Source organism: Oncorhynchus nerka, linkage group LG8, assembly GCF_034236695.1.
Source record: "Oncorhynchus nerka isolate Pitt River linkage group LG8, Oner_Uvic_2.0, whole genome shotgun sequence".
NCBI lineage: Eukaryota > Metazoa > Chordata > Actinopteri > Salmoniformes > Salmonidae > Oncorhynchus > Oncorhynchus nerka.
In genome coordinates, this window is record NC_088403.1 from 42308981 (window position 1) to 42331817 (window position 22837).

Sequence of the window (22837 nt, forward strand, 5' to 3'; positions counted from 1 at the left end):
TTTATCCTATCGTACTCTACTCTATCTGTCTCTATTCTACAGCAGCAGAGTCCAGTGGAACAGCGTTACATGGAGCTCCTGGCACTGAGAGATGAATACCTGAAGAAACTAGAGGAACTGCAGCTCACTGACTCCTCCCCTAACTCCTCCCACCTATCAAATAGCTCTGCCTCCAATGCGGCCTCGCCCACGCAGCACATCAATCACCTGCACACCCCTTTCTGAGTGGGGTACTCAAACACACACGTGAGTGTGTGTTTGTTCGTCAGGGTTGAGGTTACTTCGATATCAATTGAGTCAATGAATCAAAGGAAATAGAATTCCTAATTTAAGAGTTGAAATGTGAAATTTATTCCAAATAGGAACTTTTCAGATTCTTGAATTAGAATTTCAATTCACTTCCTGAATCGACATGTAATTTGACCCTGACACAGACACAATAAGTTTTTTTGTACATAGCGTTAGTAAAGTAATAATGGAGATGATAAATAACATGGAAATCATGACGTATGACCATAACAAAACTTAACTATGGTGATTATGCAATATGTCACAGTACAGCCTTTTGACAACTTTTGTATAACGTTGTTTTTTTTCTGCAAAAACAGAAGCCTTAATACGAAATAAAATAAATACTCAGTGTGTTGTAGATAAACTATAAAGGACGTGTGAAGGGTTAAAACTCAATGGCTGCATTACGATTCTCTACACTTTACATAGTGTGCACTCATTTACTCCCCATCATGCTTATGCATTGCATCGGTAAAAGCAGGCTGGAGGGAGTTTCCATCGTATTACTCACACCAGTCCATTCATTTTAAATCCATGAGGGGGGGGGGGGGGTGAATGAGTGCACACTTCCAGAAGAGTAAAGAATGGGAACATAGCCCCTGCTCCTCTTGAACTCTGTACACTGTGTCAACTCCAAGACCTGAAAAGGGCATTGTTAAACTGTTATGACAAACATACTAAAAAGAGAAAGTTTGACTATTAGTGCATTTGGCTGACTTAAATCAGTGTGCACCTGTACAAATGTCTTCAAAATGAGCAATACCAGTCCAGTCAACCAGTTAAGTTTGGATAACAAACTAGAGAAACTTCAGTAATAAGTTGAGTAAGTACAAACCCTGCAGTTCCCCAGTCCCAACTCACTTAAATTCTCTGAATATCTGCGTCCTTCAGTTTATTGCATACATTCGTAACAGCCCTAAGTCCTTGCATTTATCAGGGGTTGTCTGTAGTCCATTCTATGAGATGTCCAGTGGGCCTAGTATCCCCATGTATTTTACTGTAGAAGGTCTATGGAGAGACATGACACTGAGTTGTATTGGTTTTTATTCGAGGAGCTGTGAGTTTTATCTCCAACAATGTCCACCCTAGCCTGGTCCCAGATATGTTAGTGCTATCTTGCGAACTCATGCATGTCAAGTATGACAATGACCATAGGAATTGGCAAGACAGCACAAACCGATCTGGCACCAGGCTAGGTCCACTCAGTCAGTCCAATAAAGTTCTGCATCAACAGGACTCTCATTTTGCCAACCTAAAACTTGAGAACCTTAGAACCTGTCACCTTAAAACCAGTCAAACTCCTCTTGGCATAAACTTAAACCTGAAATCCCTAATGGTGAAACTGCCACGTCCATTTGCGATTATAACAACAAAGAAGTTACTGCAAACAACTAATTCTGGTTATTTCCCTCCGACATCATTGCACATGAATAGAAGCATATGTAATGCTTTTTTTTTACCACGATCTGCAACGCTCCCCAGCTCTGCTTCGTCAACAAAACAAAAACGATAACAACGGCTGTGGGGCGGACGGAGGCGCTGTTTTGCCTACTGCTCATTCCGTCTTTAAACATTTGTCTCAAAACATTTTATCTCAGTCCAGGGAGCAAAATGGTTTAGATCAAGTTTGCTTGATTTGAAAGGTTTTAGGACTTCCACAGAGTATTCTCCAAAAGACTATGGGCAGGGAAAAGTTATTTTGACAAGAGCAACAACCAGAGGTGAGGTAAGATCGGTGGAAAAGTCCAGAATAGTATAAAAACTTTCAAGAGACAACAATAAGGTGTCCCAAGTATTCTCAGACAAGATACAGTTCTTTGGACAATAACTACCATAGAGTTTGAGATAAGATTTGGGATAAGATTAGTAAAAAGAAGTCTAGAAATGTTTAGTAACTCTTTTTAAAGGGCAGGTCCAATGTTCTCGGGACCGCTGGTCGGGTCCAGTTCTGTGCCTTTGACCACCTGAGGTTCAACCTCAGGTAGACGTTTTGTACCCAAACCAGAGATCTGTATATAATGAGATGCTCATGTCTCTGCCCCAGCAATGGGATTTGTTGACCCGAAGGCAGGCGACAAGCTTAGGTCAAAAATTAGCCCATAGAAACACATTGGGCAATTTTTAAAATATATTTTGGCAGGAGTGAAACCTCTCGCTTCACCTCTTCCTCTCTGCTCAAACTATACATTTTGTCTTTGTTATCGTTCCTCTGTGGCGGGGAGAAAGGGAAAGAAAGCACCCGATTTGGTTGTGGCAGAAAAAAGGAAGCACCTGATTTGTTGTGGCGTGGGAAAGTCCAATCCTGATTCGTTGTCAGGGGGGAGAAAGATGGGGAAAGGAAACTGTTGATGGGTTGCTGTGGGTTCGTTCTGGTGAAGACTCTTCGGGTGGGTTACGCTTGTTTTAAAACGGTCACCATACTGGATATGGCAACGCCATACAAGAGAATGAATAGATATGACTTCGAAGGCTTGTGCGGGGTCACCCATGTTGAAAGGTGGTGGTGGGGAAAGAATGAGGGCACTAGCGGCTCCCTAATGCCTCACCAGAATGCAGCACTTTGGAAGTCTTTGGCCTCAATAAGCGGGGGAAAGTAAAAAAACGACACTGCAAGGGAAAAATAACCACATCGCAGAAGACTTTGTTGTTTGATTGTGTTAGTTGGTTGATTATTTTTAGCGAAAAATGTAAAAGACAAAAATCTATTTTTATTTTTTACTTTGTACAAGTACAGTAACTGATGTACACTGAACAAAAATATAAATGCAACATGCAACAATTTCAAAGATTTTACTGAGTTACAGTTCATATAAGGAAATCAGTCAATTTAAATAAATTCATTAGGGCCTAATCTATGGATTTCACATGACTGGGAATACAGATCTGCATCTGTTGGTAACAGATACCTTAAAAACAAAGGTAGGGGCATGGAACAGAAAACCAGTCAGTATCTGGTGTGACCACCATTTGCCTCATGCAGCGCAACACATCTTCACATTGAGTTTATCAGGCTGTTGATTGTGGCCTATGGAATGTTGTCCCACTCCTCTTCAATGGCTGTGCTAAGTTATCGTACACGTCGATCCAGAGCATCCCAAACATGCTCAATGGGTGACATGGCTGTTGAATATGCAGGTCATGGAAGAACTGGGACATTTTCATCTTCCAGGTTTTGTGTGACAGATCCTTGCGACATGGGGCCGTGCAATATCATGCTGAAACGGGATAGCGCCGAATGAATGGCACGACAATGGGCCTCTGGATCTTGTCATGGTATCTTTGTGCTTTCAAATTGCCATTCGTTGTCTGTAGTCTATGCCTGCCCATACCATAACCCCACCGCCACCATGGGGCACTCTGTTCACAACGTTGACATCAGCAAACTGCTCACCCACATGACGCCGTATGCCATCTGCCCGGTGCAGTTGAAACTAGGATTCATCCGTGAAGAGCACACTTCTCCAGTGTACCAATGGCCATCGATGGTGATAATGTCCCCACTGAAGTCGGTTACAACGCCGAACTGCTGTCAGGTCGAGACCCTGGTGAGGACAACGAGCGCGCAGATGAGCTTCCCTGAGACTGCTTGTGCAGAAAATCTTCAATTGTGCAAATCCACAATTTCATCAACTGTCCAGGTGGCTGGGCTGAGACATTCCCGCAGGTGAAGAAGCCGGATGTGGAGGTCCTGGGCTGATGGGGTTACACATGGTCTGCGGTTATGAGGCAGATTGTGACGTACTGCCAAATTCTTTTGCAGGCGGCTTATGGTAGAGAAATTAACATTAAATTCTCTGGCAACAGCTCTGGTGGACATTCTTGCAGCCAGCATGTCTATTGCACACTCCCTCAACTTGAGACATCTGGGGCATTGTGTTGTGTGACAAAACTCCACATTTTAGAGTGGCCTTTTACCTGTCAGGTGGATGGATTATCTTGGCAAAGGAGAAATGCTCACTAACAGGGATGTAACACATTTGTGCACAACATTTAGAGAAATATGCTTTTTTTGCATATGAAAAATTTGTGGGATCTTTTATTTCAGCTCATGAAACATGGGACCAACACTTTGTATGTTTCTTTTATATTTGTGTTCAGTATAATTACCTCAAACAAAACCTATTTTACTGTAGAAAAGTTATATTGTTGTAAAATATAATTTTATTTCGTGTAAAATTTGACACGTTTTATAAAAAGGAAAGTAATAAGACATGTATTTTTTGTTGCTTTGAATGGTTGGTTAATAATTTGTGGATTTGTTGTTCCATAAATTTAGTTTCTTTAGTTTGTTTTATTTTACCTTACGGGCATTTTTGCTTTCTAACATAGAAGAGAGGACAGTAAATCATGTTTGAATCATGATTCGTGGGATATTTGATTCAATCGGGAACCTATTTAGTTCCTTTTGGTTCTTTACCTGTGATTGTGAAGCCTGGTGCGTGATTCAATCAAACTCGAATTTCGGTGTTTAAGGAGTAGCTCTCTTTCCCCCTTGGTCAAATGAAATGCCAGAATGGTTATGGGAACTGTTAAAACCTACTACTACTACCAAGTAGACTCCTCTGACAAGTAGATTATTACATTTTCCACAATAAGTCTATGCATGGACTGTAGTTTGTAAACAATGGCACTGCTGTAAACATTCCCATAGCAAGTTGGATTGAATGCCAGACCTTGAGGAATTGAGGACTCTGATAAAGTAGTGCACTATATAGGGACTAGGGCACAATTTGGGACGCAGACAAACTGTCACTCATGATTTTTTTTATTTTCTTCATTTATTATATCTTAACGTAGGTAATATGGGGGGGTTTAATAAAGGGGGGTTTCTTTGTCATAGTAATGCCTACTTACGACTCCCTAGCCTGGTTCCAAATCAGTTTGTGCTGTCTTGCAAAGTCCTTGTGAGTCATGACTCGTGACCATAGGAGTTAGCTTGAGTGTCTTTCAGGGGGTGTTCTGTCCAGGGGGTGTACTTTTACAACCACCTGCCTCACCCTACTGAAATAGGAGATGGCCTCTTGCCCTATGGGACGTTCTGGCTCAGACGAGGTTTACTTTCTGTTCATGCCATGACAAGCGGAAACAGACTTGCACCCAGACTACATAGGAGTTTTGGCTAGACAACACGAATCGATGTGGGATCCGGGCTGTACTACTCCCTCTCATGTATGAGTGCTCCACTGTTGGTTGTTTTGACCGGCTCTTGTTGTGTAAATAATGCTGATTAAATTAATTTAAACATTTCTCACTTTTTTAAAAATGGATTGATTCTGTCATTCAAATTCTTGTGGTAATTTATCCTTTATTTATTCAGGAGATCATAAGGAAATGTGCAAAATATCTTATGTAATGTCTGCTGATGTGAAAATTGTGGATCGGAGAAGATTGTGGATATTCAGACCTTGTCCCATCATAGCATATCTCAGCCCTAAATATAACAGAAGCACCAGTTCACACCTCCTTAGGATATTGGAATTGGTCCAAAATGCTTTTAAATTAGATACTTTCTAGCTCCCTAGAATCGAACCCTACTAAAAATGACATTCAGACTACTGAACGTTCTCTAGGTCTATTCCATTAGTGGGGTTGTTCCACGAAATGAGTCACTTTGGCATGTCCCTCTGTGCACCCTCTGTGACTTCTAGGAAGATTTTAACCCATGTTTCACTATGTTGTTGAGCCCTAGTTATTTTGTTGTTTTGACAAAGTAATTTCTGAAGATTATGTATTTCAAATAAAATGTGATTTGTCACATGTGCTGTGAACTGCTTACTTACAAGCCCTTAACAAACAATGCAGTTTTAAGAAAAATAAGTGTTAAAGTATTTACTAAATAAACTGAAGTTAAAAATAAAAATGTGCTGGGCTATTCGCACTACCTTCTGTTGTGCCTTGCAGTCGGAGGCCGACCAGTTGCCATACCAGGCGGTGATGCAACTAGTCAGGATGCTCTCGATGGTGCAGCTTTAGAACCTTTTGAGAATCTGAAGACCCATGCCAAATCTTTTTAGTTTCCTGGGGGGAATAGGCTTTGTTGTGCCCTCTTCACGACTGTCTTGGTGTGTTTGGACCGTTCTAGTTTGTTGGTGATGTAGACACCAAGGAACTTGAAGCTCTCAACCTACCCCACTACAGGCCCGTTGATGAAAATGGGGGCGTGCTTGGCCCTCCTTTTCCTGTAGTCCACAATCAACTCCTTTGTCTTGATTATGTTGAGGGATAGGTTGTTATCCTGGCACCACACTGCCAGGTCTCTGACCTCCCTATAGACTGTCTCATCGTTGTCGGTGAGCAGGCCTACCACTGTTGTCGTCGGCAAACTTAATGATGGAGTTGGAGTCGTGCTTGGCCATGCAGTCATGGGTGAACAGAGAGTATAGGAGAGGACTGAGCACACACCCCAGAGGGGCCCCAGTGTTGAGGATCAGCGTGGCAGATGTGTTGTTACCTAGGGACTATGGTGGTCTGCTTGCCTCAAAGCGCGCATTGAAGACATTTAGCTCGTCTGGTAGGCTCGTGTCACTGGGAAGCTCGTGGCTGTGCTTCCCTGTAATAGTTTGCAGGCCCTGCCACATCCAACAAGAATCGGAGCCGGTGTAGTAGGATTCAATATTAGTCCTGTATTGAAGCTTTGCCTGATTGATGGTTCGTCGGAGGGCATAGCGAAATTTATTATAAGTCCCGCTCCTTGAAAGCGGCAGCTCTACCATTTAGTTCAGTGCAGATGTTGCCTGTAATCCATGGCTTCTGGTTGTGGTATGTACTGTGGGGATGACGTCATCGATGCACTTATTGGTGAAGCCAGTGACTGACGTGGTGTACTCCTCAATGCAATCGGAAGAATCCCGGAACATATTCCAGTCCTGTAGCTTAGCATCTGCGTCATCTGACCACTTCCGTATTGAGCAAGTCACTGGTACTTCCTGCTTTAGTTTTTGCTTTTAACCTCTACGGGATCGGGGACTCCCCCCATAAACTTCAAAAGTGTTTCCTCTCAAATGGTATCAAGAATATGCATATTCTTGCTTCAGGTCCTGAGCTACAGGCAGTTAGATTTGGGTATGTAATTTTAGGCAAAAATTGAAAAAAGAGTCCGATCCTTTAGAGGTTTTAAGCAGGAATTAGGAGGATAGAGTTATGGTCAGATTTGCCAAATGGAGGGTGAGGGAGAGCTTTGTGCATGTCTCTGTGTTTGGAGTAAAGGTCTAGAGTTTTTTTGACTCAGGTTGTACATGTAACATGCTGGTAGAAATTAGGTAAAACTGATTTAAGTTTCCCTACATTAAAGTCCCCGGCTACTAAGAGCGCCACCTCTGGATCAGCATTTTCTTATTTGCTTTATGGCCTTATACAGCTGGTTGAGTGCGGTCTTAGCGCCAGCATCGGCTTGTGGTGGAAAATAGACAGCTATTAGTGATGTGATTTGATTTTAAGGTTACATTTTTTAAAACAAAAAACTGACCAATTTTAAGGTCAACCCTGTAATGTGAACTGATCGCTCATTTTAATATGGTGAAATTATTAATTTGTAAATATTATTTTCAAAATTAACATTGGAACAACAATCACATTGTAAATGCAGGTAAACTGGTTCTACTCTTTCTGGCAAACTTCTGGTGTTTTGTGGTAGAAAACTAAGCTTGCATTTAATTGCCCCTCCATGTTGCACACAATAAGCTTCCATTTCTCCTCTCACACTGGGATTTTTGGAAGAATTAAGATGAAATCGTCAACCATTTTACTTTATTTGGCACTTAATATAGGCATTTTTTTATTTAATATTTTGAGATGGGAAAATGTGTTGTTTATTAAGTTGAACATTGCTCTATATAACCGATTGTTAAATTATGTGAAATAAACTTACATTACCGAAATGGGGCTGATTTCGTGGGACGACCCAGTGACCTTTGAAGTGATCAATATGTTTAATATGGGGGATACATCAGGCTATATGGTGTAGTAACCTCTTATGATCTACGCTATGAATTTTCCAGGCTTACTATAAAATCCCTACACCCTTTACATTTTCCTGTCTATGCATGTGTTGCTGATGAGGCTGGGTTATGCCATTTGCCCTCAGCCAGTCGTTAGTTACAATAGGCAACATGTAGTAAGCCTCTTGTGACCTATTTTTGCAAGAACACTAACAATGTAATAACCATTTATTGGATGCAGGCCTCAAATTGATCCTCAATCTATGTGTTGCTGAAGCTGGTTAGTAAAGGATGTGAGCATTTTGGGTGATCTTAATGGTTCGCCTGGGCAAGGTGTGTGCTGTCCTGCTCCAGGGTTGAGCTCACTGACTGCTTCCTCAAATCTGCAAAATAAACACACCGGCTCTATTTTATTAACAGAACGAGACTCGGAAGCTAGCGAACATCCGTATTCTCTCTCGTGCTGTGAGCTAGCTAGCGGAAGAGTCAGTCTCATCCGTATAAAAACAACGTCAATTCTTAAACACGTTGCCGCCACACAGATTTGGTCGACATTCAGAAAGGAAGCATATTTGATCCGTCATCTAGCGGGAAGGAAACGGGGTTGAGTGGAGACTAAAATGGAAAAGCACTCGGTTGGAGGAGGAGATAGCCCTGCGCTGCCGGGAGTACCGAATCGAAACAACCAGCCACGAACGCTGGCCAACTCTGGATCGACACAGGCTAGCGTGGAGACATTGGACAGGTGAATATATAGCTTTTCCGGTCTCGCTACAAAACTGTTACTAGCTGCACTGTTATGATGGATTTTGCACTGGGCAGTAGAAATATAAGAGCGAATTTCCCTTTCGTAGGCTGCAGTTGTTAGACATTGCTTGTCATATGTTGTTACAAAACGTTTAGAATGTTACTACAGCGTTAGTTGTGTGTGTGTGTGTATTGGCTCTTGGGCGGTGTCGTGTATAGGCCTATCGTTGTAGAAATGTGACTTGCTCTTTCCTAGGCAATAGCTTGCCTGCATGCATCATTTAGGTACTTTTTTGACATTTGTTGTTAGTGTTGTTTTCAACGAGTTTAACGTTAATCCTCAAAGAGTTTCATTGTGCTGTAACATGCAGTAAATGCATTGTAAGCTACCGTGTCTCTTGTGTATTTCGGCATTCGGCAACGAGAGCGCCAGATGGGCGTAGGGGATTTGTGCTAGTAATGGGTCGGGAACTGAATCGCATCGGTGTAAGAGCCGTTCATTTGGCTCCCTGATTTTTCACACTGCCGTTTGAGCTCAAAAGATTTTCTACAGATAAATTAGAAAATAATGAGGATTGATCCTCACTGCACAAACAATAAATAGTGGGGAGAGCAAGTAAATCTGGTCCACGCTCTTTTTTTGCAGTGCGAAAAACGTAATATTCCATATTTGGTCAGTTAAAAATGTATTTGAATGCGCATTTCACGAGCTGACATAATGGCAGAATTTTGGGCTTCACATTGGAGATTATTTTTTTAATTGTTCTATGTCGTTTTTTAAAGCATTTTGAATAAAGAGCCGTTTGGGAGCCAAATGAGCCGGCTCGCCGAAAAGACTCGGAATGCCCATCACTAATCTGTGCCAAGTGAACACGCCCCTGTTATAAAGTAGTGACTTTGCCCAGCAGGAATCAGCCTAACCGCGACCTATTTTTGCCCAGATGTTGCAAAACAGGCTTTTTTTAATGTGATGCAGCCTACTACTGTGTGTGACTGACTGCCTACCTCTGGTATCTCTTAAACATTGCTCTCTCTCTCCCTCCCTTGAAACCACTATTGAGCCCTCTGTCTGTCTCTTTATTTTTGTGTCCCCTTGTCCCTCTCTCATTTGAACTCTCTCTCTGACTATTCCCCTCTCCCTCATGTCTCTCTCCCTCTCTTTCTGTATATCCCCCATATTCCTCCGTCTATCTGTGTCTCTGTCTCTTTCTTTCTGTATGTCCCCTATATACCTTCGTCTGTCTGTTTCTCTCTCTCCCTTCATCCCTCGCCCAGTCCTACAGGTTCTCATGTGGAGTGGTGTAAGCAGCTGATAGCAGCCACCATCTCCAGCCAGTTATCATCCATAACCCCAGACACGGGATCCAGAGACTTCAAGGTGGGGGAAACACGCGTGGTTGGTCCCACACGGTCACACGCACAAGCACTGACGCGCTCACACACGGTCGCATGCATTAGCATGGATACGCGCACGCACACACACACTTGCTGTTTGTAATAGCAGGCTTATAACAACACACACGAATGTGCACACAATAACAGGTTTAGACATCCGCGTCATAACCTGTGTTTTCTGACTGACAGGTTGGGAGAAGGACAGATCTCCCAAGGGTAAGGTTAACCATAGCAGCAGCAGTGTTGCTTGTGTGTTTGCGCGCTTACACGCTCTATGTACCCTGGGTCGAGTGATTTGGGTAGTCTTCCTTATGCTGAGTCTTTTCTATAGCAACTGACGTAGTCATGCAATGTCATTCTCTTTGCAAAGGCCACAGTCAACCTTTAGTCTGCCTCTCTCTTTGCACCATTCAGAAAGCATTATTTTAGTTATTTTAGTTTCTGAAATGAGGTTATAGCTTTTGTGTTCAGCGGGTTAATGCTTCTCTCGCCGTCTGCTGCAGCTTTGCCTTCCGGTGATACACCACTGTTCAGGGGTCTTCTAGGCCTATCCTTTAGCTCTGTGTGTTTTGTGTATGTGAGTGTTAACCCGGAGAGTGTGTGTGTAGTAACTCGGTGTGTGCGGTTGTCTGTAACCAACAGGTGTCCAAGAGGCCTGTTCTCAGGGTAAGATTTGAAGACTGGTGGCGTCCACCCAACAGCCTTTTTAACATTCCTAGGTTACCTTAGTACTTGTCAACCTGTCAAGGAGTGTGTAAACTACAGCGCAGTGTGTTTCTTTGTGATTACCTATATATCGTTTATTTGTGATGTTCTACAGCTATTTTTATGGTTGTCAGCTCGTTCTTTGTGTAGTAGTTTGTAGGAGCTGTCATGCTGTTTGTACCTGTAGATATTACTTTCAAGGATAAAGAGACTGTGGGTCCTTAGCCTTCAAGGTCAAGGCCAGCGTTTCCCAAACCAGAGGTCGCGACCCCGTGTGGGCTCGCCTGATTTGAAAATTGGGTCGCGAGAGAAAGTCCGAAATATTTTTTCCGTTGCGCTTCATTCATAGAACCCTGGTTTCGTCAGTAGCCTCCGGTAGCCACTAGATATGGTTGTAATAAACAGAGCAGTTTCTGTTTACTTCCTACAAATGTGGCTCTATCGTTTCTAAATCAAACTGGGGGGAAAATAATAGAATCAATAACCAGGTTTCCATCCAACCTTTTTATTAGAGTAAGGTAAATGCCGGATAAAAAATGTCATGACAGGACTGATGGAAACAGCAAATTTGTCGCTTAACTTTCCAAATGTCAACAAAATCTTTTTGTGTCGGTAAATATATTATGTGTGGAATCGCCTTCATGCGCAAATATTGATATAATAACCATCATATCGAAGTGAACTTGGAGTCACATGATAATGTGTTGTGGTCCTCCCACTACGACCCGTGAAAGCGTGCAGTTTATTAAGGCTGCAGATGAAATAAGTTACTTCCCAGGGTGGTGAACGTGCACAGTGATGAGCTTGATGCTCCTTTCCAATAACTATAGAGGGTTTTAATTCTGGTGACATGATGATAGATGCTTGACTGCCGTTTGACAAATAAAAAGAATCTCGCTCTTTTGTCCATAATAATCTTATCGTGAAGTAGGCTATACCCACACTGTATCTGTGAGCTGTTGGCTAGAGCACACGTGGCAATACCAGAGAGGACACACTCGCTGTATAACGCAACAATTTGTGTGGCAAAACCATCAGTGGAATTTAGTGGGCTCCCGAGTGGCGCAGCAGTCTAAGGCACTGCATCTCAATGCTAGAGGCGGCACTACAGACCTTGGTTTGATTCCAGGCTGTATCACAACCGGCCGCGATTGGGAGTCCCATAGGGCGGTGCACAATTGGCCCAGCGTCCTCCGGGGTAGGGTTTGGCCGTCATTGTAAATAAGAATTTGTTCTTAACTGATTTGCCTAGTTAAACAAGTCAATTTGATGTAAGCACCTCTCTGGTGGGAAAATGTACATATTGCTTTATGCAGATTTTAGAATGTTCTCATTAAAAATCTATTGCCAATTGGATGGAAACCAGGCTAATGATGTTATTTTATACACAGAAGATCCTACAAACACATTAACTGATGATCTTCTCAACTTCTCTATACCATTTCTGATGCATTTGTCATTTCCAACCATACTTCCTACATATTGGAATGCTGTCAAAAGTACTGTCAGACTGATTTGCAATATACTAAACATTAGCCGTTGATTACATCACTCTTTTTTTTTTTCATAGCGAGGTTGTGGCTTTGCTCCCTTCTTCACTTCCTGTTAGAACTCTACTGACTAAATATTCTAATTTCTCCGCAGTGCTTCACGTCCGTGACCTCAAAGACCCTTTTATCAACCTCTCTGCCACTTCTGCATTCTCTTTCTCTCACGTTCTCTCTCTCATTTTCTCTTTCCTCATTTTCTCTCTTGTTCTCTCACGATAACTTGCAACTGTAAGAGAATTAACTCTTCCCTTCGCTCTCTCTTTCTCTGCTTCCACGCTTGCCTTGCCTCCCATCTTGGTCCAGGACTTTATGGAAAGGGGACATTGTTACCAAGGCGATAGTGACTCTGCGCTTCCCCCCCACGCTTTGGCAAGTTTCGCTCTCTGTCCATCACTCCCTCCATCCCTCTCTCCTGCCCCTTCGGTCTCCCCTGTTCCTTATCTACTGCTGCCCCTTTCCCTATTCCTCTGCCTCTTTCGCCCCCCCCCCACGCTCTCTGTCCATCACTCCCTCCATCCCTCTCTCCTGCCCCTTCGGCCTCCCCTGTTCCTTATCTACTGCTGCCCCTTTCCTATTCCTCTGCCTCTTTCGCCCCCCACGCTCTCTGTCCATCACTCCCTCCATCCCTCTCTCCTGCCCCTTCGGTCTCCCCTGTTCCTTATCTACTGCTGCCCCTTTCCCTATTCCTCTGCCTCTTTCGCCCCCCCCCCCACGCTCTCTCCATTCCTTCTCTTCCACCTACAACCTTCGTTTCATTCTCCTTCTGCCTCCCCCTCTCTTTGGCTGTGTAGCTGTAGCTCGGACAGTGAGAAATGGTTCTGCTTAGAACCCGATGTTCTGTTGAGAGTTCTAGATCTCTGAGATGGCTCTATGGTTCTATGTTCTAGGCTCTCAGAGACGGAACCAAGCAGGTCCAGATGGACGAGGTTCCACTGGTTCCGGGAGAGACCATCAAGGCTGTGGGTGGGCATCCATTCTGTGTCTCTGTCTTCTGTCGCTCTCTCGCGCTCACATTCTCTCGCTCTCTCTCGAATCCAGCCACTACTTTTCTGTGTGCCTCTCTCTCTCCCTCTAGATCTCTTTTTCTCCATTTGGACTTATTTTCCCATTTTCTATACCTTTCTGTTTTCCTCTCTCTTGTCTTCAGCCTATTATGAGAGGAGCTCTAGTTGTTAACATGTTTCTGTTTGTTTGTTTTGTTGTTGTTTGTCCCCTCAGCCAAGGATGTGATGTACATCTGTCCCTTCACTGGCTTGGTGACAGGAACCCTCACCAGCACTGACTATAAACTATACTTTATCAGCCTGGAGAGGGTAAGAGCACCCACATACACACTCAGGTTTGACCCTCGTTCACCCAATTCTTTATTTAAAACTTTTATATGTGAACTTCCCCATCCTGTTCCCGTCTCATTCCCGTCCCTTTCTCATCTCATTCCCGTCCCATTCTCATCCCACTATTTTCCCAGGATACTCCCTTCATCCTGGATGTGAACCTGGGAGCGATCAGTCGTCTCGAGACCATCAGTGTCCAGAGTCATGGAGAGAACACACAGGGCATGGAGATAGTCTGTAAGGTGAGAAATGCACACCCTACTACTGTTATAAGGCCTGTTTATTAAGCCTGCACAAGGCTGTTATAAGCAGTCATAACAACCGCCTTCTGTAAGGTAAGAGAGAATTACAACCCAGGAGTTACACACACACACGTAGTATTCTCTGTTAAAATGCATGTGCTTGCCCACAGGTTTACGAATTGTGTACGAGAGTTGAAGGAAGGATTGTTGGAAGATCTGGTTTCATTTGTATTCATAGATTTTACTTATAAAAACTCTTCTCTCTCTCTCTCTCTCCCCCCTTTCTCTCTCTCTCTCTACCTCCATCAGGACATGCGTAGTCCCCGGTTTGCCTATAAGAAGGAGGACGCCAGCCAACCAGAGATAGTGGAGGTTCTAACAAAACACACCTTCCCCCTATCAAATGGCCTGGTAAGACCTGTCAATCAACCAATACATGGCGGGAGTTAAGGATCCTAGCATTCTGATAGGTGCCTGGCATGTAACACAATATGGGTTGTGATCTTAGTTCAAATCCTTGCTTGTTCATTTGTTGAGACCTGTCACTTTACTCTCCCTGTTTTTATCCCTTTGCAGCCCTTGTTTGCCTTCCTGTATAAGGAGAAGTTTCTTGTGGACGGATGGAAGGTGTACGATCCCATATCTGAGTACAAGAGACAGGTAACCATGGTTGATATTAGCTAAGAGAAGAGATGAGACATAGTATTCTTGATTTTCCAACATTAGAAAATCTGAACATTTCTGTGTAATTGGAGAAATCACTTGAGATTTATTTGCTTTGAGTCTCGAAGTCCTTTTGAAATGTTTCATGTAAGACTAACGTATATGTAATGGATAAATGCAGACGTTTCGGTACATTACTTTGGAAGTAATGGACAACTAAGCACACATTTTCATTTTGACATGTGAATACACACCTTCAAAAATGTTCCCGCTAAATCTGGTGGTTGTTAGTTCCAGTCGCGATTTTAGCATGTAAATCTTGGCGGGGCAAAAAAACGTGGGATTACATACCAGCAAAGCCACAACACATCACTAAACAATACATTAATTGAACTAGAACGGTGATAAACGGTACCCGCAAACTGTTAGGGCCTACATAAAGCTGTCCCAACAGCAGTCCCCACACCTTACCACTGCTACTCCTGGCTATCAGCGGAGCCTTGTTTGGCAGTGAAACAGTTCATTCAGCCTCATTTACTTCCTTTAAAAAAAACATAGCCGATGTGGTTTCTGCTGACAATTGAGATGTACAAACTATGGCATAAGGGGACGGCAAGCGGATAAGAGGCAATCCATAATTTCGATTAAGACATTAATGAGCGAGCTGGGATGGACGTAGTCAATATAACTATTTGTTCAGCACTTTTGAAATGTACAGCAACATAATTCAGAACATGGGCCGTTCCTAGTGTTCTTCCTGTACACCAATTCAGAACCGTAAGATAAATAAAGGGGGCATATAAGCAGACAACGAAAGCTCTTACAATATTCAATGATTACATTTCTCTAAAACAGGTTATAGGCTACATGTGAACCACAAGTCAGAACAGTAGGCGAAATGAAGAGGTGAAAATAGACCAAATTATTAGGGTGATAAACATGGGCTACTAACAGCTTACTACACAACATACACTTATTATTACTTTCTTAGCTATAGTATGCATATCAAATAATTTATGCAATAGCATACAAGACATTTTTGGAAACACTTTCTTGTGCTGTGTTCACTTGAACAGGAAGGTGGCGCGGCAGCCCTTCGTTGGCAAATTCTGTCATCAAACTTTTTTACAATTCCGAGTTGGATGAAAGTTCAAAATGTATTTTCCCAGTCGTAGCTCGTTCCCAGTTGTCTTGAACTCTCTGAAGTCAGATTTTGCAGTTCCGAGTTAAGTTGTTTTGAGCGCGGCACAAATCATGCTTCGTTGACAGCATGGCCAATGTTGAATGTTAATAATTTTAAACTAGGAAAAGAGACCCTTAATCTTAGACTTTCGACCACACAGCTACTCCACTGAATAGCAGGCTAATGATTTTGCAATGCTTGCATTTAGTCACACTGATTCCTTCCAAACCACTCATTTGTTGAATTTGCGATTTCCAACTAGTTGTGTAATGTTTATGGCCGATGAGCACCGATATGTTTTACCTATAATTTCTCTTCATATGACAAGGATTAAAAATGATTTGCCAGTAGTGTTGATTCATGAGGATAACTATCTGTGGCCAATAACTTTGAGCCTTCTTGGATGGGCACTTCTAATGTAACTCTATGACGGCGCCCAAGGGGCTAGAATTTTTTTGCTCTACTCTTAGACTTGGCGGTGACGCTGTCCCCTTGAGTGACAGAACACTGAGCCAATCACAGCACAACGCTCAGTGTCTTCTTGTCAGGACTTTGTTGACTTTCAGGACTTTCTTTCATTACGAGGATATCATTCACATTGCATATCAAAAACTAGGCTAGAAGCTAGCTAAATAGTTTGTTGCTAGGAAACATGCCAATGTGAATTCAACAATATCAGTTGCTGAAAACCACTGGTCAAACTACAAATATGTGGGAGGATTTGACAGCATAGCGCCACTTGCGTCATGACTGCAACATTGAAGGACCGAGGAAATTCATGTTCATCCCATTACTCGCCACGTTAGGTCATCAGATGTCTCTGCAAAAACAAACAAATGAATGCTAGCTAGCTACGTTTTTTTCCCTCGTTCGGCCTGCATTTACAATGTATCCAATATCCGTTTGTGTGGATGTTGGTTTCGCGTTCTGTAACTTTGTAGCAAGGATGGTCTTGTGTATGCAGTGTATCTGTCCCAGAGACATCCAACTGTCCCGTATATCTGTTTTTAATGCCCATTTCTAGAATGCCCTTCTTGCCAATCAGAAAACAGTCTTAAACAATGCTGTAGTCAAAGAACTGATGAATGAACTGTTGCTCACTACATTTAGAGGCTCTTGTATTCCTGCTCTCCCACACCAGGGTCTTCCCAATGAGAGTTGGGCCATCAGTAAGATGAACAGTAGTTATGAGGTGTGTGACACCTACCCTGCCCTGCTGGTCATCCCCACTAGCATCAAGGACGACGACCTCAAACGAGTTGTGGCCTTCAGGGCCAGGCACCGCATACCGGTACGTCTGGGGATGTGTGGGGGGGGGGTGGTATGTGTAAAAAAATACAAATAAGATATGTGTTTTACCTGTTGGTGCTAGCTGTGTGTATACTGTGTACATGTTTAAATGTGCTGTTATTTTGAAAGTTACCTGGAAAGTTTCCTCAAAAGGTATCTTCAAAATTATGCCGAAACTTACCCTGTACCCCGCTAGGTGTTTACCATAAATCCACCCAGAGAGCCAGGCCGCTATAACTCCTTCCTTCCTCGCTCTCTCGCTTGTTCTCTCTCTCCTTCCTCTTCTTTAGGTATTGTCATGGATCCACCCGGAGAGCCAGGCCACTATAGTGCGTAGCAGTCAGCCTTTAGTGGGACCCTCTGACCGGCGCTGTAAGGAGGACGAAAGATACCTCCAGACCATCATGGATGCTAACGCACAGTCTCACAAACTCACCATATTTGACGCCCGACAGAGCAGCGTGGCAGACAACAACAAGGTGATCTATTGCAATTTAAGACCGATGTCGTCAACTGGAGACCGTGATGTAAGCATTGGTGTTCAAGCTAAGTTTGACTTGAATCTCAGCTATGTTCTATATCACAACGTGTTTTATGGGGACCGTAAAGGGACGGTATGGTAAATGTCTGGTATGTACGGTGTTTTGAGCAATTTTGGTGAATGTCCTGTAACTGTGTCTGCCTGTTTTAGGAGGTTACTCTTCTGTCACACCACCAGCTCTCCAAAGGCTATTGATTACTTCGTGTCTGTTTCCATCTCTTCTCTCTCCTACCCTCTCCCTTTTTCATTTTCTCTTTTCTCTTCTCGCTTTTCTTTACTTCCTTAACGTTTTCTCTTCTGTTTCTCTTTTGCCACTCCTCCTTTTTTCCGCTCTGCTAAATGTCCTTTCCACCCCTCTCTCCCCCAGGCTAAGGATGGTGGTTATGAGAGTGAGAGTTTCTATCCCAACGTGGAACTCAACTTTCTGGAGATCCCCAACATCCACGTGATGAGGGAGTCACTGAGGAAACTGAAAGAAGTGGTCTACCCTAGTACAGACGAGGCCCACTGGCACTCTGCAGTCGACCAGACACACTGGCTAGAGTACATGCGGGTGAGGACTCTCTTGCTCTCTCTCGTTCACACGCACATACACACTCTGGCTCAAGGGAGAGAGATGGATACGCACACAACACATTTTCACAAGTACCCCCCCCCAGGTCCTCCTTGCGGGTGCAGTGCGTATAGCTGACAAGCTGGAGTCTGGTAAAACCTCTGTGGTGGTCCACTGTAGTGATGGGTGGGACCGGACAGCCCAGCTCACCTCTCTGGCCATGCTGATGCTGGACAGCCACTACCGCACCCTCAGGGGCTTCCAGGTGAGTAAAAGGGATGGGGAAAGGGGGAGGAAGAGAATGTTTAAGGGCTGGACAGGGGACGGCCACTACCGCAACCTCAGGGGCTTCCAGGTGAGAAGGAAGGTTGGGAGGGAAGGAAGGGAAGAGAAGGAGAGCAGACTGGTGAGTGAGGAAGGGAAACCTTTGTCTCTCGTCATTTGTGTTGTAAGTAAAGTATAAGAGGTGTGTCTTCTCAGGTACTGCTGGAGAAGGAGTGGATCAGCTTCGGACACAAGTTCGCCGCGGTGAGAGGAGTGTGTGTGATGTCTGCATTGTTTCTTGTGTGTTTTCTTAAAGATGTGTGAGAGGATCTTTGTGTGTGTGTGCGTATGTGTGTGTGTTTAATAACCTGTGTGGGTGTGTTTCTCAGCGTGTGGGCCATGGGGATGAGAACCATGCCAACTCAGAGAGATCACCTCTCTTCATCCAATTTATAGACTGTGTCTGGCAGATGACCCGACAGGTGAGTGTTACACACACACAGAGACGCACGTACAGACCGACACAAACACACACAGTACGTACATGTAGACACATCTGGTGAGATTTCCCTGCTACACACACACACACACACACACAGGTAATTGTGTAATAATTGTGTAGTTATACTCAATCTGTCTTTCTGTCTCTCTATTTGTTCAAAGTTCCCTGCAGCATTTGAGTTCAATGAGTTGTTCCTAATCACCATTCTGGACCACCTCTACAGCTGCCTCTTTGGTACGTTCCTCTACAACAGCGAACAGGAGAGAGTCATCAATGTAAGTATCATTTCTTCACCGGCGGGGGTGGGAGGCTGAGTATTACAGTCCTCAGCTGGTCTCTTACAGTAAAACTGTCTATGGAATGTTAATTGATTCCTGACCATCTGTCTCTTCTTCTTCCTCCACAGGATGTCCAGACCAAGACAGTCTCTTTATGGTCCTACATCAACAGTCAACCAGAGGACTTCACCAACCCGTTCTATGTGGACTATGAGCACCACGTCCTGTACCCTCTGGCTAGTGTTCGACACCTGGAGCTGTGGACCGGGTATTACGTGCGATGGAACCCCCGTATGAGGCCGCAGGTAGGGGTGGTAGTGCGCTTGTGGAGGGAGGGAGGGAGGAAAAGTGTGTGTGGGGGGGTCTGAAATCTGCCTTGCCTACTACTTACATAAACTGCTTACTGTGTACTAATTGTACTATATTCTATTTAGAAAAACTAGATTTGAAAAATATATATATTTTAGAATAAGGCTGTAACGTAACAAAATGTGGAAAAAGCGAAGGGGTCTGAATACTTTCCAAACGCGTTGTATGTTTGTGTATATCGTACTAACCATGTCTCTCTCCCCATCAGATGCCAGTGCACCAGAACCTGTTTGTGTATATCTACTAACCATGTCTCTCTCCCCATCAGATGCCAGTGCACCAGAACCTGTTTGTGTATATCGTACTAACCATGTCTCTCTCCCCATCAGATGCCAGTGCACCAGAACCTGAAGGAGTTGTTGTTCCTGAAAGCTGAGTTACAGAGGAAGGTTGAAGAGTTACAGAGAGAAGCATCTTCATCACACGGCTCTCTTTCCTCTTCATCAGAACACACATCATCACCCTCACACAGCGGGGGAACGCCCCTACACACCACCGTCTGAATACACACACATACCCCTACCAATACATTTGTCTTTGTATTCCCCTATTTTTCCACAAGTGTTTTTATCATAGAGAAAATAAGTACACACTTGTAACAAAGTTTTGTTCTTGGTTGTATTCAAATAAGAGAAAAGATATAGGGTAATGTAATTGTTGAAAGAAATATTACAGTATTGAGAGAAATGCACCATAATATTTTGTCGAACGTTGAAAGTGTAAATATAAATAGATGTAACTAATATATTTATACCTACCAAAAGTATACTCTTTAAGAATGACAACAATTTCTAATTGAATTGAATTCATATTTCTAAACTATCAATCAGCACTTCTTAACTGCCACATTCCAGTAAGCATGTATTATCAACTCAATGGCAGCCTATTCCCTATAGGTCCCGGTCAAAAGTAGTGCACTATGTCGGGAATAGGGTGCCATTTGGAGTGTAGACTGAATAAGATCTCTATCTCTCTGTACTAACTTAACCTGATCCAGCTGTGCCATAACTATTCCTCTGTAATATAATGTCCCCCCCCCCCTCTTCCTGTCCGTCCATTTAATGTGCCCTGACTGGAGGTTTACCTTTTTGTGTATGTCGTGTTCCTATCAACACGTTCCATTGAAAGTCTCTGTGCACGTGTGTGTTTTTTTAACGTCATTTTTTTCCTATTCAATGTGTGTTTCATTTCTATGCAATGGTGATATCCATATGATCTGCATTATATCTTGTATTCTTGTTATCTTTGGTATTCCTTTGTGACTTTTCTTTCATTGTGGTGACGCCAAATCCTTATTTTAGGTTACCATTTGCACCGAGATGCTCTCCTTGCCCTCTGCCGACGTTAATCAATGGTAATGTGGTCTGAGCTCATATCCCCTTTGTGGCTTTGAAGACACACTGCAGCAATACTGACATCCTGTGATACCCATATCCTTTTCCTTGAGGATTAGATCAATATCATTTAAGTCTAACTAACCTTAATGTCTTCGATATTGTGTATGGTTCCTACTGTATTATGGTGGTTGTAGCTGTTTCCTGTGTCATGTGATGGTTATAACCACTGTTTCCTGTGTCATTTGATGGTTATAACCACTGTTTCTTGTGTCAAGTTTATGTTATCATTACTGTGCTGCAACTTCATTGAACTTTTCTGTGGTAAATGTGATTATTTTCCAATTATTGTAACCTATTGTTTTTCTTAGTTATTTTTTGGGGTTGACATGGTCAAATAACTCAAGAATAGATTGGTAACAAATTTTCAAATTTGGCACACAAAACCTAGAGGCCATGAGTAACTTGATAAATAAATAAAACATGTCACCAACTGGCCTATAGGTGGCGCTGTTACAAGCAGTCTCACTTACCCCCTCATATCCATCGCCCCGTTTGACCTAGAGACTTGAAACATTGTACATAGGTGAACAAATTTGCTTCAAGGACCCATAAGGTCCGGATTGATTTTCCGTCATCTTGAAAATGTACAAATAACACCAAATTCGGTATGTAGGCCCATCTTTTAACTTCGCTTGAGAAACGCTAAAGTACATTGCGTCAAACTCATTCCACGGAGGGCTGAGTGTCGGCAGGTTTTCGCTCCACCCTTGTACTTGATTGATGAATTAAGGTCACTAATTAAGGGGGCTCTAATGGTTAGAGCGTGGGGCCAGTAATTGAAAGGTTGCTGGATCGAATCCCGAGCTCACAAGGTAAAAAACTGTCGTTCTGCTGGTGAGCAAAGGCAGTTAACCCAGGCGCCGAAGACGTAAGTAAGGCAGCCCCACCGCACCTCTGATTCAGATGGGTTGGGTTAAATGCGGAAGACACATTTCAGTTGAATACATTGTTGGACAACTGACTCGGCATCCCTCTTTCCCTTTATTAAGGAACCTGGTGGTCTTAATTGAAAGGAAAAACCTGCAGACACTCGGCCCTCTGTTTGATACCCCTGATTGGTTAAGAGATGGCTGAGTTATTGATAAATCAGGAAATTTGATTTGACCTGTCTATTTATATCCTTTGTAAATCCACTCCACAATGGCCTGGAATCAAATGGAAATGTTACGTTTGGCATTGACATTTTAAAAAGGAAACTTAACAATTTAAATGTTTAACTATATAATGGTAATGCATCAAATAATCATAAATCTTCTCATGGACTAAAAGTCAGAAACTCAATTTGGTATTTGGACTCATCACAATAGTGCCTAAGGAGTTTGAGAAATAGTATTAGCACATATTGTAATATGCTAAAAATACTCAAAATCAAATCTTCTCCTGAACTATATGACTAAATGACACCAAATTGGTATATGAGACCAAATTGAATGTAAGCCCATAGTTTGAGAAAAGCTAAGGAATTGGTCAAAAGATGGCTGAGTTATTGACAAATCAAAAATCTGATTTTATGTGTACATTCAACTTGAAACTTGTCACTATTTTGGTATACATATCTTAATTTGGTATTTATATTTTTTTAAACAAGGAAACTAT

At 43.0% G+C, this 22837-nt stretch overlaps 2 protein-coding genes across 7 annotated transcripts in view; both read left to right on the forward strand.

Moving 5' to 3' along the window:
* Window positions 1–5538, forward strand: part of LOC115133276 (myotubularin-like) — a 64564-nt gene extending 59026 nt beyond the window's left edge. For both annotated transcript variants that reach the window (XM_029666349.2, XM_065021807.1), the window contains one exon: window positions 43–5538. In XM_029666349.2, the coding sequence (XP_029522209.1) occupies window positions 43–225 (183 nt within the window). In that variant the 3' untranslated portion in view covers window positions 226–5538. The remainder of the gene's footprint in view (window positions 1–42) is intronic.
* Window positions 5539–8658: 3120 nt separating this feature from the next.
* On the forward strand, window positions 8659–21523 carry LOC115133275 (myotubularin-related protein 1-like). 5 transcript variants are annotated; one of them, XM_029666347.2, is made up of 18 exons: window positions 8659–8973; window positions 10251–10353; window positions 10560–10586; window positions 11013–11036; window positions 13513–13588; window positions 13844–13938; window positions 14094–14201; window positions 14511–14612; window positions 14778–14861; window positions 17189–17338; window positions 17628–17816; window positions 18246–18431; window positions 18538–18696; window positions 18912–18959; window positions 19085–19177; window positions 19359–19472; window positions 19604–19780; window positions 20053–20106. In XM_029666347.2, the coding sequence occupies exons 1-18, from the start codon at window positions 8849–8851 to the stop codon at window positions 20089–20091; spliced, it is 1899 nt and encodes a 632-aa protein (XP_029522207.1). In that variant the 5' UTR covers window positions 8659–8848; the 3' UTR covers window positions 20092–20106. The 5 variants fall into 5 exon arrangements, with proteins under 5 accessions (XP_029522207.1, XP_029522204.1, XP_029522205.1 ...); XM_029666344.2 differs by lacking the exon at window positions 20053–20106 and adding an exon at window positions 20174–21523 and having other exon boundaries at window positions 8661–8973; XM_029666345.2 differs by lacking the exons at window positions 11013–11036; window positions 20053–20106 and adding an exon at window positions 20174–21523 and having other exon boundaries at window positions 8661–8973.
* Window positions 21524–22837: the final 1314 nt, after the last annotated feature.

Excerpts from the sequence above, each read along its gene's own strand:
- LOC115133275 (XM_029666344.2), top strand. The coding sequence starts at position 8,849 with ATGGAAAAGCACTCGGTTGGAGGAGGAGATAGCCCTGCGCTGCCGGGA. Across the intron at positions 10,587-11,012 it reads GAAGGACAGATCTCCCAAGG|GTGTCCAAGAGGCCTGTTCT; the intron begins GTAAGGTTAACC and ends TGTAACCAACAG. Across the intron at positions 18,697-18,911 it reads GCACCCTCAGGGGCTTCCAG|GTACTGCTGGAGAAGGAGTG; the intron begins GTGAGTAAAAGG and ends GTGTCTTCTCAG.